Raw genomic sequence first — 17,256 nt, forward strand, 5'->3', positions numbered from 1 at the left:
CCCTAGGCTGAAGCCTAGTTAGCCTATAGGAAAATCCGGCCCTGGGTAAAAGTCCTTTTCTTCACCGGGGCGTAAGGCAAATACCCATTGCTCCTCCCTGCAGCGTCTCCTAGTGGTCCCCATGGTATCCAGAAGGGCTGTGTATAAAAACTCCAATGTCCATGATGCCCTGCTGGTCTTCGGGGGACCTCCATACTACAGGGAGGGCTCCACCTGGCTGCTTGGGGGTATTGGCCAGGATGAACGGCCGGCCTTACACCACAACATATACACATATACATATACATACATATCCACATATATACATACCCATATATATATATATATATATATACACACACACACATACATCCACATATATATATACATATACACACATATATATATATTCATATCTACATATATACACACACACATACATATATATACATATATATACATATACATATCTACATATATATATACACATATATACATACATATCTACACATATATATATATATATATATATATACCAATGTAATAGTTTTGTAAGTTATGAGTGTTGCTGTCATCAAGGATTTGATTATCATTATTTCTTTCAATCAGGTTCGTATTTGGAGGATGTGTTGTGTTCAAGTTACATTCCGTGTTTGTCAACCATTGTAAAGATAACAGGTTTCATTCATCGAAGTGTTCACTACCCAAACCAGTACTCGTGAATCTAAGATGTTTAACAGGCAGTCCCGGTATTAAGTTGTGGATTTGCCTGCAAATATTTAGCGGCAGCGTGTCTATGAACTTAGTTTAACCTTTCCCAGTCCTGCAAAGTCAGTTCACGTGAGCCGCTCGGAGTACATGCATCGAAGCTTCTCAGCTATGCTTGTGCTATCTCGTGCGATCTCGCGATGTCCACGGCTTTATTTAATGTTAGCTCAGACCTGGCATACCAGCAATTTAAACTCTGTTACAAAGTGATCAAAGGTCTCGTTTAAACCCTGCGTCTTCTCATTAAACTTGTATCTCGCGAATATCGTATTCGTCGTGGGCATGACAAATGCCAGCGGCAGCCTGTCTATGAACTTAATTTAAACTTTAGGTTTACACCGTGCTTTGTTTTGGCAGTAGCTGCACTTCTGAGCATACAGGCTTGGGCAGATTTGTGGCAGATGAAATTTAATGTCAGTAAATGTAAAGAATTACACATAGGAAGTAAAAATGTTAGGTTTAAATACACAATGAGCGGTCAAAAAATTAAGAGTAGGAGTAGATTTAGGAGTCATAGTGGACTCTAAGCTATCAACTGCCAGACAGTGTTCAGAAGCCATTAAGAAAGCAAACAGAATGTCAGGTTATATAGCGCCTTGATGTGTAGAGTACAAGTCACAGGAGGTTCTGCTCAGGTCTTTATGACACACTGGTGAGACCTCATCTGGAGTACTAGGTGACGTTTTGGTCTCCAGGATAGAAAAAGGACATAACAGCACTAGAAAAGGTCGAAAAAAGAGCGACTAGGCTGATTCCAGGGGTACAGGGGATGAGTTATGAGGAAAGATTAAAAGAGCTGAGCCTTTACAGTTTAATCAAAAGAAGATGAAGAGGTGACATGATTGAAGTGTTTAAAATTATGAAGGGAATTAGTACAGTGGATAGAGACTGTTATTTTAAAACAAGTTCATCAAGAACATGGGGACACAGTTGGAAATGTCATCCATCTATCCATCATCCAACCCGCTACATCCTAACACAGGGTCACGGGGGTCTGCTAGAGCCAGTCCCAGCCAACACAGGGCTCAAGGCAGGAGCAAACCCTGGGCAGGGCGCCAACCCACCACAGGGCATACACACACACACCAAGCACACTGCTAAGGGTAAATTTCCCACAAGCAGTGAAATTTGAAGTTTTTCTTCACACAGAGAGAACCCAGACACTTGGAATAAGCAACCAAGTAGTGTGATGAACAGGAGGACTTTAGGGACCCCTCAAAACTTGACTTGATTTTTTTAGAAGAATTATTTGGATAGGAGTGGCGAGTTTTGTTGGGCTGAATGGCTTGTTGTCATCTAGAGTTCTAATGTTCTAAGTTGAGCTTTTTCAGTTTAAGCAAATGGAGACTAAGAGGGGACACAATTGAAATGTTTAAAATTATGAAGGGAATTAGTATGGTGGAGCCCAGCTGTAACTTTAAAATATATTCTGTAACAAGAATATGTTGGCATAATTTGTTAAAGGCAAATTTCACGTTAGAAACATTTACTTCTCAGAAAGAAACACAGACACATGGAATAAATGACCAAGCAGGGTGATGGAGAGTAGGATTTGAGAGGACTTCAATTCTCAACTTGATTTTATTTTGGACAATCGAGGTGAATAGGATGGGTGAGCATTTTGGTCTGAATGGCCTGTGCTCATCACAACTATTCTAATGATGACTTTTAGTATTACTCCATTGTTCACTCCTGTGCCTACCTGAAGTACTCTTGTACAGGACATAGCTGGAGTCACGGGGAGACACTTCTGGGGTCGTTAGGCGAACAGCAGCCACCAGTGACAAACCTGTAATGACAAAGGAAAAGAAATATTTCATCATAATGGTGTCGAATCATCAAAGAGTTGTGTTTACATACAGAGGTCAGGTCTGGTTGGGGAGCATGCACTGCTACAGCGCCTTGCTACACCCGCCACATGATCCTGATTGGTAACCCCCCAGGCAGACAACGACAACATTTAGTTCTATAGCACATTTTCATACAAATTATGTAGCTCAAAGTGCTTTACATGATGAAGAAAGAGAAAAAAGAAAAAGTAAGACTAATTAACATAGAATAAAAGTAAGGTCTGATGGCCGGGGAGGACAGAAAAAACAAAAAAAAACTCCAGACGCCTGGAGAAAAAATAAATCTGCAGGGGTTCTGAGGCCACGAGACCACCCAGCCCCCTCTAGGCATTCTACCTAACATCAATGATCAGTCCTCATTGTATTCAGGGTTCTCATGGAAGGACTTGATGATGACAGTCACGTAGACTGCTGGCCTTTAATCCATCAATGTAGGGGCATCATGGTGCTTTGATTAGTTGGTGGTGGCGCAGGTCAGCCATTAGGTGGTGGTGGCGCAGGTTGCGCAGACATGTGGTCCAGTCCCACCCTCTGGAAATGACCTGCTATCTGCTGCAAACACTTGACCTGGTCCAGCTGCTCGGGTCCTCAACAATGATCCAGATCACGATCAGTGAACTGTGGCACATGGCCGTAGTGCTGTAACTCACTCTCCCTCACAATGCAGGTCACTTGCCTCATTTGGGACTCTGTGAGCAACACAAAGTCAAACTAACGGTACCCAAGGATTCTCTGAAGAGTCACCAAAGGAGTCCAGTCTTCATCTCAGGTCACTGGACAGCGTCCATGTCTTGTAACCATATAGCAAGACAGGAAGCACCAGGACTCTAAAGATTTGGACCTTCGTCCTTTTGCAGAGATATTGGGAGCACCACACACCCCGCAACACAGCGACCTCATGACCCCCCATGCTCTCCCAATCAGTCTACTGACTTTATAGGAAACGTCACTAGAGACATGAATGTCACTGCCAAGGTAAGTAAACCTCTCAACGAGGTCGACACTCTCTCCGCAAACAGACACACTGCTGATGGCTGTGCCCGAGAGGTCATTAAAGGCCTGGATGAGAAGAGAAGGACTGGAACAGAAAATCTCATTATATGCAGATGATATGGTACTGTATATATCAGACCCAGAAAATTCTGTGCCCGCAGTCTTAGCAGCACTCACAGAATTTCAAAAGATCTCTGGTCTCAGAATTAATCTGAATTAAAGTGTACTCTTTCCAGTGAATTCTCAAGCATATAATATTAGATTAGACACCCTGCCTTTTATCATTGCAGAACAGTTTAAATACCTCGGGGTAAACATCACAAGTAAACATAAAGATCTTTATCAACAAAATTTCGCCGTCTGCATGGAAAAAAATAAACAAGACTTGCATAGATGGTCAACTCTTCATCTCACACTAGCTGGAAGAATTAACACTGTTAAGATGAATATTCTTCCTAAGCTCCTTTTTTTATTTCAAAACATTCCAATATACATTAATAAATCATTCTTTAGGCAATTAGATTCAACAATAACCTCATTTATTTGGAATTCAAAACATCCACGCATCAAAACAGCGACCTTACAAAGACAAAAGACAGAAGGCGGCATGGCTCTACCTAACTTCCAGTTTTATTACTGGGCAGCAAATATACAGGCGATAAGAACCTGGACACAAATAGAAGAACATACACAGGCTTGGACCGCAATAGAAGTAAAATCCTGCAGTACTTCTTTGTATTCCTTGCTCTGTGCTCCAATAAACACACGCTATCGGCAATACACTAATAACCCAATTGTGCTCCACTCACTTAGAATCTGGAACCAATGTAGAAAGCATTTTAAGACGGAGAAGCTTCTATCTGTGGCACCTCTGCAAGAGAACCACCTCTTTCAACCTTCACAAACATATGCAGTTTTAATATCTGGGAAAAATTTGGAATTAACTTGCTTAGAGATCTTTATATAGACAACGTCTTTGCATCCTATGAACAATTACATTCCAAATTTAACATTCCAGCTACACATTTCTTTCACTATCTTCAAATCAGGAACTTTGTTAAACAGAACCTTCCAGATTTTCCTCATCTTGCACCCTCATCCATGCTGGAAAAAAATATTGCTCAATCTCAAGGACTTAGACTCCATCTCTACAATATATAAAATCATTTTACAATCCCTCCCTTTCAAAGATCCAAGAGGACACTGGGAAAAAGATCTCTCAATTAATATATCAGAAAAGGAGTGGAAAGTAGCAATGCAGAGAATTCACTCGAGCTCCATATGCGCAAAGCATACAATTATACAACTCAAAATTATATATCGAGCACATCTGTCTCGACTAAAACTCTCCAAAATGTTTCCAGGGCATGATCCAACCTGCGAACTCTGCAACCAAGTCCCAGCCTCACTAGGTCACATGTTCTGGGCCTGCACCAAATTAACATTATTCTGAACCAAAATTTTAATTACCTCTCAGACAGCCTTGGACTCACAATCCCTCCTAACCCATTAACAGCTGTGTTTGGGGTTCTTCCAGAGGGGCTTAAAGTGGAGAAGGACAAACAAATTGTGATGGCATTCACTACACTTTGGCACGCAGACTTATTCTGATAAACTGGAAGAACCCAAACTCTCCTCTTTTAAGTCAGTGGGAAACCGATGTGTTATATTATTTGAAGTTGGAAAAATCAAATACTCAGTTAGAGGATCCGTACAGACTTTTTTCAAAACATGGCAGGATCTAATCAGTAATATTTTAAAATAAGTTCACAAAGCACAGAGAATTTTTAATTTAGGTATGTTTACAAGCCTTAAATTTAACGCTGTTTGGCCTGCTCTCTCTCTCAGGGGTGGGGATCGATCTGTTCTTAACTCAATTTTTCTTTTTGTAAAAACTTGATTGCTTTGTATGGATTGTAATAAAATTAATAATAAAAAAAAAGGGCCTGGATGTTGGTTTTTATCAGGACCCTCACAAGCCCAGACACTCAGACCCCTCACTCAGTCTCTCGAGTGCCCTGATCTGAGCCTCCATTGACTCCACGAAGATCATAGCACACCGTAGACAGCATGCATGTTCTGTTAAAAGGGCACAGCCTCTGTCAAATGAATTGGTTCAAACGAATCATATAAATCATTCAAACAGATTATTTTTTGTTTTATCTTATTTCAGTGGCTATTTATTTTTCCTGCTGTGCAGTTTAGTGAACTGGAACCAGATGAGTATAGCCAGTCAGCAGTTTCAGTCTGTTCTATGCTGTTGAGTGCCATTATCGACTAGATTTTCAAACTTACCTTTGCTTCTATTATCATTTCCACCACAGACTATGGAATATCACATTCTTGGATAAAAATTCCATAAATCCATTCTTGCAACTTCTCCTGCATTTAGAAATTTGTTTCAGGGCTTCTTAAAAGAAGTGTTTCAACCGCGGCTGTCTTCTAACAAGTTCCTCTTCCAGTTCACTAATGTTAACACCCACCTTACGGTTCACTGAACTGTATGCTGGGAAAAGCGGGCAGGGGCTCCGTAATAAGAAGTGGACTGTATGGTGGAAAAAAAAATAATAATCTTGTTGATCGAATGTATACGGAATGGGGCTCTGTACTACTGAAATAAGAGTCAGGGGAAAAAAATAATAATAATCCTTTCGATAGAGTTCCGTAATTCAAATTATCATTTTTTTTTTATTTGCTTAAAACACTTACACAGGGCTCCGTAGAAACATATTTGATATCTACAAACATCAGAAAGCCATCATTCACACAGAGATCCACAGACACAAGTAACTAAACAGTGAGGGGAATGGAAGAACAACTATGGGGACCTCCAGAACTCAACTTGATGTGAATTTTGGGGAAAAAATAAGTGAATACTCTGTAAAAAAATAATTATACAAATCGTGTATTTTCACAGTCAAAAATCTGGTCTGCAATAGAAATATTTCCTGTGGTACTTTTCTATTATCATGACACATGGTTCAAAATCAGACAATCTACCCTTACCCAAATCCTAAACTTAACCTCACAAACCGGGCAGCAAAAGTAACCTGGGTCTCTAATCTTAATAAAATAACCCTCTAGAACATAACCCTAATATTAAAATTAATCTCCAAAATTCTAAGGCTGCAGGCACATGGCACCTTAATTTGTGTCATGATAATAGAAAAGTACCCTTCTTGCTTTATACCCTAATAAGTGCAAGTTCATCGCCAATATACCAACAACCCAACTGGGCTTCACTAACTCGGAATATGAAACCAATGTAGGAAGTATTTTAAGATAGAGAAACTTTTATCTGTGGCACGTCTGCACGAGAACCACGTTCTTCCACCCTCTCAAAAGTACACAGTTTTTAATGTCTGAAAAACATTTGGGATTAAATCACTTAGAGATCTGTACATAGACAACGTTTTTGCATCCTACGAGCAACCACACTCCAAATTTAACTTTCCAGCAACACATTTCTTTCACTACCTTCGAATTCGAACCTTTGTTAAACAGAACCTGCCCAATTTTCCCCACCTCCTACCTCTCTCTATGCCAGAAAAAATATTGCTCAGTCTCAAGGACTCAGACAGCATTTCTGTAATATATAAAACCATTTTACAGTCCCTCCTTTTCAAAGATCCAAGAGTAAAGTGGGAAAAGGATCTCTCACTCAACATCTCAGAAAAGAAGTAGATGGCAGCAATGCAAAGAATTCACTCGAGCTCCAAATGCACAAAGCAGTCAATTATTCAACTTCAAATCATATATCGAGCACATCTATCTTGTCCAAAATGTTTCCAGGGTAAGATCCGACCTGCGCACATTGCAATCGAGCTCGAGCCTCACTGGGCCTCATGTTCTGGACCTTCGCCAAATTAACATCATTCTGAACAAAAATTTTTCAGTGCCTTTCAGACAGCCTTGGAATCACAATCCCTTCTAATCCACTAACAGCTGTGTTTGGGGGGCTCACAGGGGAGCTTAAAGTGGAGAAGTACAAACAAACTGTGATTGCCTTTACTTCACTATTGGCACGCAGACTTATTTTGCTCAACTGGAAGAATCCTAACTCGTCTATTCTAAGTCAGTGTGTAACTGATGTCCTTTACTATTTGAAACTGGAGAAAAATCTAATTCTCACTTAGAGGATCTGAGCAGAACATTTTCAAAACCTGGCAGGATCTGATCAATAACATTTTAGAATGAGCATTTCAGTTGAGGAAGCGGATTCTCTTCCCCTTTTTATTCTATTTATTTGCTTACTTATCTTTTCCACTATTAAAGCTTCACTATGTTGGCCTAGATTGACTTGATTTGAACCTAGTTTTGCAAACTTTGACTTGCTTGTATGGAATGTTGTTAGAATTTAATAAACTCAATAAAATGTTAAAAAAAAAAATCAAATTCTCACTTAGAGGATCAGTTCATAACTTTTTCAAGACTTGGCAGGATCTAATCAATAACATTCTAGAATTAGCATTTAAATTGAGGAAGCCGAGTCTCTCCCCTCTTTTTTATTCTACTAGGGGGCTCTGCCCCCTGCTCACTTCACTCGCTCACCCTTGGGTTTGCTTTACCGGACCGAACGGTGTTTGACCCCCTTTCGCCTTCAGAACTGCCTTAATTATACGTGGCATTGATTCAACAAGGTGCTGAAAGCATTCTTTAGAAATGTTGGCCCATATTGATAGGATAGCATCTTGCAGTTGATGGAGATTTGTGGGATGCACATCCAGGGCACGAAGCTCCGTTCCACCACATCCCAAAGATGCTCTATTGGGTTGAGATCTGGTGACTGTGGGGCCATTTTAGTACAGTGAACTCATTGTCATGTTCAAGAAACCAATTTGAAATTATTCGAGCTTTGTGACATGGTGCATTATCCTGCTGGAAGTAGCCATCAGAGGATGGGTACATGGTGGTCATGAAGGAATGGACATGGTCAGAAACAATGCTCAGGTAGCCCATGGCATTTAAACGATGCCCAATTGGCACTAAGGGGCCTAAAGTGTGCCAAGAAAACATCCCCCACACCATTACACCACCACCACCAGCCTGCACAGTGGTAACAAGGCATGATGGATCCATGTTCTCATTCTGTTTACGCCAAATTCTGACTACCATTTGAATGTCTCAACAGAAATCGAGACTCATCAGACCAGGCAACATTTTTCCAGTCTTCAACTGTCCAATTTTGGTGAGCTCGTGCAAATTGTAGCCTCTTTTTCCTATTTGTAGTGGAGATGAGTGGTACCCGGTGGGGTCTTCTGCTGTTGTAGTCCATCTGCCTCAAGGTTGTGCGTGTTGGGGCTTCACAAATGCTTTGCTGCATACCTCGGTTGTAACGAGTGGTTATTTCAGTCAAAGTTGCTCTTCTATCAGCTTGAATCAGTCGGCCCATTCTCCTCTGACCTCTAGCATCAACAAGACATTTTCGCCCACAGGACTGCCGCATACTGGATGTTTTTCCCTTTTCACACCATTCTTTGTATACCCTAGAAATGGTTGTGCGTGAAAATCCCAGTAACTGAGCAGATTGTGAAATACTCAGACCGGCCTGTCTGGCACCAACAACCATGCCACGCTCAAAATTGCTTAAATCACCTTTCTTTCCCATTCTGACATTCAGTTTGGAGTTCAGGAGATTGTCTTGACCAGGACCACACCCCTAAATGCATTGAAGCAACTGCCATGTGATTGGTTGATTAGATAATTGCATTAATGAGAAATTGAACAGGTGTTCCTAATAATCCTTTAGGTGAGTGTATATGCATTATTTTCACTTTTACTTTAAAACTTTTGTAAAACAATACTGTACTTGTCCTTTATTTCCGGCCCCGGGTGTGATTAAATCTCTTTCTCGCAGGACGTATAACGCTGTTCAATTTGTGAACACAGCTGAACACAAACTAAGGAGAAGCGGCCAGATCATCTGCTGGCTTGCTGCTGCTGCTGCTGGCAAGCTGCGTATTCTGCTTGTCGCGCTGCGTGTTGATCTTTCAAAGCCTGTACAGAAGCTGTCCTTTTGCCACTTTGCGTCTCTACCACTCGCGTTGTGAAGGTGCAGGGGAGGCTGAACATACGACAAGGAGAAGCAGTTGGATCATCTGCTGGTGAGCTGCGTGTTCTGCTTGTCGCTTGTCGTTGTTTTAAGAGCTGGGAGCACATGAAGTGTGAGAAAACTTGTTCTAAATGTTGTCTCACTGCCTTGTCTCGAGTGTCTCTCACGGGACGTCAAATTGTCTTCTGAGAAGATCACGTCTCATCTCCCTAGTGTGAGACCCGGGCCCGAACACCACCAGACAGACACCGCTTCTTTGTAAAATACACACCTTTATTGCTGAAACACAGTCCCACGCAGCACACAGCGCTCCCAGCACCATTCACTCCCAACACGGGCCTTTCTCTCCCTGTCTGTGGGCCGCCTTTCCTCTCTTCACGGGAGCTTCGTCCTGATTGTAGGGAGGCAGCCCCTTTTATTCCCACCCGAATATGCTCCAGGTGCCTGATGACACTTTTCCGGCAGCACTTCCTGAGGTAGCAGAAATACTGCCCTTGCACCTGGAAGCACTCCAGGCATCCCTGGATGGATCTTCCTCCATCTTCCCAGGGGTGGCAGAAGTGAATGCTTCCAGGGCTCCATGTGGCTCAGCAACTTGGCGGTGGCCATGGGCCCCAATAGGCTTGAGCCTCCTTGCTCCTTTCCCGTGGTCCCCTCAACATCCAGGGCGGTTGCCCCCTTGTGTCCTGGGGAACGTACATGCCACCTGCCGGTCCTTTCAGGTGTCCTGATTTTTTTTTTAATAATAGAGAGATTCATTTTTATTCATTTACATATTTTTACGACTTTTAAAGTTTTACTTTGCTGGCCTAGCTCTCTTTCTCATGGGCGGGGGTTGATTTGTTTCAAACCTAGTTGTGTTAAACTTGAGTTGCTTGTATGGAATGTTATTTGATTTTTAAAAAAATCAATAAAATTGAAAAAAAAAAACTGTAAAACAATAAACAGTTCAAATAATCATTTTTAAATAGAAAAATGCATCTAAACATACAGTGCATTTAAGCAATGTTTTAGGTGTCAATATTAACTAATTGCTTCATTGTAAGACCATTCTTGCAGTTACAGTCGTGTTACGCTTAATGACAGCATACGGTTCCATTATTAAGCACGCTGACGTACATTAAAAGGCCGGGGACGGTGCTCAGTGTCTGATGTCATTTTTGCCACGCCGATTTTGGATAGAAGGCATTAAGTGCTTTATTGCGTTGTGTGATTCCTCATACAGCCATTGCTTGACAGAGCACCATTGCATTCTGGGAAGGGTCCTCTGCATATGAACCAGAAGATGCTGCTCACCATAACCTCTCTGTTAAATACTGCTGCACTTTTTTGGATTTCTTCAACTCAAACATTGAAAAAGTCCACCAGCAATATGCTTCCTCTATCTCTGCAGAAAATGACATCCTCTCCACTATCACTCATATTCCCTCACCATCCAGCCTATTCTCAGATTTCAGTTTACCAGCTGAAAATAAGATCTTGGAGCTTATAACAAAATCTAATTCTTCCACATGCCAAATTAGATCCAATACCTACAAGCTTTGTTAAGTCTTATCTGTCATATATTCCCCCATGATAACTACTATAGTTAACTCTTCCCTTACTACAGGCACGGCTCCCTCTCACTAAAAACAGCCTCAATTACTCCATTTCTGAAAAAAACCTGCTTTAGACCCAAATATCCTTAACAATTATCGGCCTATTTCAAATTTATATCTAAAGTTCTCGAAAAAAGATAGTTGCTTCTCAACTCCAGTCCCATCTTTCAAAAAATAACCTTTTTGAACGATGTGTTTCAATCTGGGATTCTTCCTAAACACAACACAGAAACTGCCCTGGTCAAAATCACAAATGATCTTCTCTGGGCAGCTAACATGGGACTTTTATCAATTCTTGTGCTTCTTGACCTCCACTCCTCATTTGACACCATATCCCATCAGATAGTTCTCAAATGACTAGCTAGTTTTGGAGTCTGTGGCCTTGTCCTCCAATGGTTTTCTTCCTACCTCACTTAAAGGAAGCAATTTGATCAATTAAAGGGCTTTAAATCTGAGCACACAGTCGTTACTCGGGGAGTCCCGCAGTGTTCTGTTTTGGGGCCGCTTCTTTATCTCATTTATATCTTCCGGCATCATGGTATTAAATTTCATTGTTACGCTGATGACACACAGCTACTGTATATCTATCCTCTAAATCCCCTTCTGTTTTCTCTCTTATGGCAAGTCTCCAAGACATAAAGACATGGATGACTCACAATTTTCTCCAACTAAACAGCAATAAAACTGAGGTGCTCCTCATTGGCTCTAAATCCACATTTGCTAAGTTTAACCATTCTTCTATTTTAATTAACAACATTAACATGAACATCTCTTCCCAAGTTAAGAGCCTGGGCATCATTCTAGACAGTACTCCCTCTTTTTCTTCCCATATAAGTAACATTTCTCGGACTGACTTCTTCCATCTCTGAAACATTTCTACACTTCGTCCTGTTCTTACGCAACACAGTACTGAAGTATCGGTTAACGCCCGAGTCACCTCACGTTTAGATTACTGTAATGCTATTCTATATCTGGCATCCCACAAAAACGTATCCATCGCTTACAGTTTATTAAAAATTCTGCTGCCAGGATAATAACCTGCTGTTCTAAATCCACTGAACATACTACACCGATTCTCTCTCAACTTCACTGGCTCCCTGTTAACTACAGAATACAATACTAAATACCACTCTGAACATACCCCTTAACATGCACACGCACCGGTCCCGGTACATAACGATGATTTTACGACGTCACAGTCATATCACAGCCATGTGTACATGCCCCTCTGTCATGTACCTCGACATACTACACATCAAATGAAAATTCAGAGTCTCGTCTTTCCGATGATATAAACCATTTTGACACACAACAACCACAGCACTGACACTAAATCCTTTTTTACAGAGAAGTAAATACTTTTTAAGAGCTGACTTTTCCTACCTTTGAAGGCTCTCTGCAAGTCAAACATCAATATTTCCGAGCAATATTGATCTCATTCTGTCCGTAAGGCTCCAGGGAATATAATCCAGTAAAACGATTAGGTCCAAAACACACGATAGATCCTCAAAGGGACAAAAACTCCAGAAAACGTTTTTTAACTCGAGACTAGCTCCGACATTTTTTTTTATTTCTATTGGTCATATCAGACGTAATTTGTTTCTGTCGGCAATAACCATGCTAAAGCATGTTACACGGAAGTGTTAGCTTCTGATTGACACCTAAGTTGGCCAATTACGATGGGTCTGGGGGGTGACTGGCACCTCATATAGCCAACGAGTGTCACAGACAGCTGAACGATGACGCACAACTCCAAACCCTGGTAGAATCTACCAGTTTGATTGGACGCTGTGAGTGACACTCCAAACTTACAGCCAATGAGCAGCTGAGCACGCCGATATGTAACTTGCCATACCAACTTGTAAACAAAACCGATCGGAGCTGCGCGAAGCTGGCATTTGTGCCAGTCTGCAGACTTGGTGCGTGGTTGTTTATTGTGATTTCACTTAGTTTTTTCGCATTTTAAATATGGATAAAAGTACAGATAAACGTAAATACACTCTCGATTAAATAATAGATGCATGTACGCGGCGTGACAGTGATCAATCGGACCAGGTGACGTCTAATGGCAGAGAGAGACATGTGACACGCCCTTGTGCTTTCTGCCTGCTAACGATTGCTACAATCAGTGGCACATGGAAAAACGCTGAGCTGTGTTGTAACAGTTTGTAAAAAATGTATATAGTTTGTGTGCATTTTATTAAAAAAAAAGTAAAAAATAAAATATATATATTTTTTTGGCCCATAAGACTTGTTTTGACTATTTTTATATTGAAATGTGTATTTTTATTGTTTTATTATGGAATATGAATTTCCATAACTAATAGAGTGACACTGTGTGTAGATATAGATTCCTTTAGGTGTAAGCTTTCAGTAGAGCCCTCATTGATATCTGTGGGTTGAAGCATTCAAAAGTTATTACGTTCCAAAATGTGGATAATGGATAAACCAGAGGTCCCTCTAAAAAGCACCTGGGCATGCCCACATAAAAACTAGTGTAAAAATGTCATTTGTACAGGTATTCTTTTCAAATTTGAAATGTGAGTAGTCAACAAGTTATTCTGTTGGTACATAGTGTGTTTCTGTCCCCACCTACCTACTGCAGCTATAGAGGCCTTTATTTTCACAAAAAACTTAGGCGAGAACAAAAAAACTCATTTTTTCTGTGAGTTCTAATGTGCATAACTTTTGATCAGTCACACCTACAGTGATTCTGACTACTAAGGGTGAAACTAGAGAATGTTACCTTTACAAAGAGACCAAACATGTGTTTATACTCCAGATAGTTCAATAACAGCAATGATTCTAATTTGGAGAGGTCAAATTACAAGCAATTTAGCAAAAATGACCCTGCTTGATAAGGGGTTCTCCACAGCCTCACTGATCTTCTCCAGACTGACACTCCTCTCGCTCGCTCAGATCCTCCTCTGCAGCTCGACTTTCTGTACCACACGTCAGACTCAGTGCTATGGGAGCTCGAGCGTCTCTCATTGTGCTCCTCAACTCAGGAATTCTCTTCCCTCTCATATTCGTCAGCTCGATTCAATAACACAGTTTAAAACTGCCCTCAAAACTTCTCTTTCCAAACTGGCATACCAGTTGTGAATTTTGCACTACTACTGCCTGTTATCTTTGTTTGTTTGCTAATTATTGCTTTGTGATTTATTATTCTCTTGTTCTTATTTTACTAATGTTGTTTAATTTTATTGTAAGATGACTTTGAGTGCTAAGAAAGGCGCCTGTTAAATAAAATGTATTATTATCTATATATATAATTCACTCCCCGTGACCCTGTATTCGGATTCAGCGGGTTAGACAATGGATGGATGGATATATAATTCACTAAGGCAAGACACCCATGGAAAGCACGCCGGAAGGGGCGTGGGTTCACTAAGCCGCCGACAAGTAAGACACCTATAGCGACGCAGGAAGGAGCCACGCCACCAACCCAAGACCATTGGACATGACGACAACTCGCAGAGCCACGCCCACCAACTCGGACGCGACGACACAGGAAAAATGGCATCATTTATATTCGTCTGTCGTAGAGGCCTCATGTACCCCCGAGCCACGTTGACTGTTCATAGAGGCATGTTTCGCGCGGAGGTGAGTCGCCATATGCAGCGTGTAAAACGGTTTGCGAGGGGTATCCCATGGGATCCTTAAAACAATCCTTTACAACTGAGGTTAAAACACAATGAAGTAAGCAGTCTTTAAAAACCGAGTTTTCGGTTACGACACACGACCGCGTGCACCATAGCAAACTGTTTTACACGCTACATACAGCAATTCGCATCCACGACAAACATGCGTCGTGTCTTTCCAGAAGTGTTTAGCATTCAGTAAATAATTATGCACGAGATTGAGTGTGTGTCTACCCGGCGCAGAGAGGCGTGGGTGAGCCATTATGTCCCTACCCTTCATACACACCCCACTCCCACCTCGCTACTACCGTGGTCGGGTGTCTTGGTGGATTATATATAGAAAAGCAGCCAAAACCGCACAGAGCAATGAAACGTCTACGTCAGTCACAGGTACATCTGGAGTGTGCAAAAACGACAACGACTCAAGTGACGAGTTGGCGGTGGGCACATGAGCAGGCAGTGCTTACTGAGCGAGAGGGCGCGATGGCGGTCCGCCAGTTTTCAGTCACGGACGATTGTGTGTTGGTTCGTTCCGTGCATTGTTACAATGTTGCTTTTCTTGCTGATTTATTAGATTACCGATTTTTCAAATGTTAATTTTCTCCCTGTGCTTAAAAATCATTAAAAAAACTGCCTGATTATGCGGCGTATGGTACGCTGCGGGTTGGCTAGTTATTATTATAAGTTGGTTCTTTGAAAAACACCCTCATATGTCAGAAAAAAATGAAGTCTTTAATGTTTGGTAAGCTACTTGGCAAGACACTAACAGATTAAGAAATCCTGAACTTAGCCTGTGTTACTGTATGGAGCAATCAGGAGCCATTGATATCTGACAAATGTGTTACCATCTAGTCTTCACTATTTACTGTAATGGAAACTGTTATGGCTTCTTTTTGGAATCTTCGTATTGATGAGATTTTTGGGAACTAAAATGAGATCTCCTATGGCATTACTCTGAAGAACCGCTCTGGCGCCCTTATTTCTAAGAGTGTAGGTGTGACACGTAAGGATATAATAAATTATATTTAAGAATATAATTCCAAAACAGGAATGGTCCCCTTTCCAGAATAGTCATCTTCTTCCAACCTGCTATATCCTAACAAGTGGTCAAGAGGGTGTGCTGGAGCCAATCCCAGCCAGCACAGGGCACAAGGCAGGAATAAACCCCAGGCAGGTCGCCAGCCCACTGCAGGACACACTCACACCCCTGGGACAATTTAGGATCGCCAATGCACCTAACCTGCATGTCTTTGGACTGTGGGAGGAAACCCACACAGACATGGGGAGAACATGCAAATTCCATGCATGGAGGACCCAGGAAGTGAACCCAGGTCTCCAACCCCACTGCGCCACCGTGCCACCCCTTTCCAGAACATCAACCATTAAAAAAGCTGGGATCACCTTGATTGTCTCCCAAAGTTTCAAACACAGAGGAACTATATAAGAAAGAGCAGGGCAGACTCTGGAGAGGTGGTCCATTCTTACAAATACTTGGGGGTCCAAATCAATGACAGGCTGGACTGGTCATTGAACACAGAGGAGCTGTCAAGGAAAAGACAGAAAACTGTGCCCCTTTAATGTGGGAAGTGACATCCTTCATATCTATATACTATAACTCTGTGATGGCCAGTGTGTGGTGTGCTGGGCTTGTCACATCACTTCAAGAGAGGACCACCGAATCATCAAGTTCATTTAAAGGGCAGGCTCAGTTATTGGAGGCACTCTGGACCCCCCTGGAGGACGCAGTGAAGGAGAGAATGTAAACAAAACTGAATACCATTATGAACAACGATGCACATCCGCTCTCTGACACACCAGCACAATGGGGGCTCCTTTATACCAACAGCAATACGTCTGTATAGCGCCTCACTGCGACTGAGACATCCAAGTCAAATGTTTTCTTTATTTCTTAACAAATTTTTGTTACTTTTTAGTCACTCTAGTGTGTGTCCAGACCAAAGTGTTTATATACTGTATATATTTATTTCTCTGTCTATATATTTATTTAAAGATCTTCTGTAAAAATTCAAATACAGTTCTATCTATCATATAGTGCTTTTCATATTTATCTATCACATAGTGCCTTTATTATCTATCTATCATTAAGTGCCTTATGTATCTATTGTCACAGAACAGACGTGCGATTGGGAGACAGCTAAAGGGCATGAATAATGGCAGTTCCATGCCAGACCAGGGGGTGGTGAGGTGCACTGACTTTCTCTCTCAATCCTCTGCAGACCCTCCACGGGAAATCCCGCACAGTTTCGACGACAATGATGACGACATTTCTGTTTTCTGGTGCATATGACAATGTCACTTCCAGTGCCAATGATGATGTCACTTCCATTCCAGACGACATCACTTGCGGTTCC

General features: G+C 41.5%; 1 protein-coding gene across 2 annotated transcripts in view; it reads right to left on the reverse strand.

Annotated features, from left to right (window-relative positions):
• The window catches only part of LOC120535116 (protein crumbs homolog 1-like), a 311,568-nt gene that overhangs the window by 281,417 nt on the left and 12,895 nt on the right, over positions 1 to 17,256 (reverse strand). For both annotated transcript variants that reach the window (XM_039762712.1, XM_039762713.1), the window contains exon 2: positions 2,450 to 2,536. In XM_039762712.1, the coding sequence (XP_039618646.1) occupies positions 2,450 to 2,536 (87 nt within the window). The remainder of the gene's footprint in view (positions 1 to 2,449; positions 2,537 to 17,256) is intronic.

This window comes from Polypterus senegalus, chromosome 9 (assembly GCF_016835505.1).
Source record: "Polypterus senegalus isolate Bchr_013 chromosome 9, ASM1683550v1, whole genome shotgun sequence".
NCBI classification, from domain to species: domain Eukaryota; kingdom Metazoa; phylum Chordata; class Cladistia; order Polypteriformes; family Polypteridae; genus Polypterus; species Polypterus senegalus.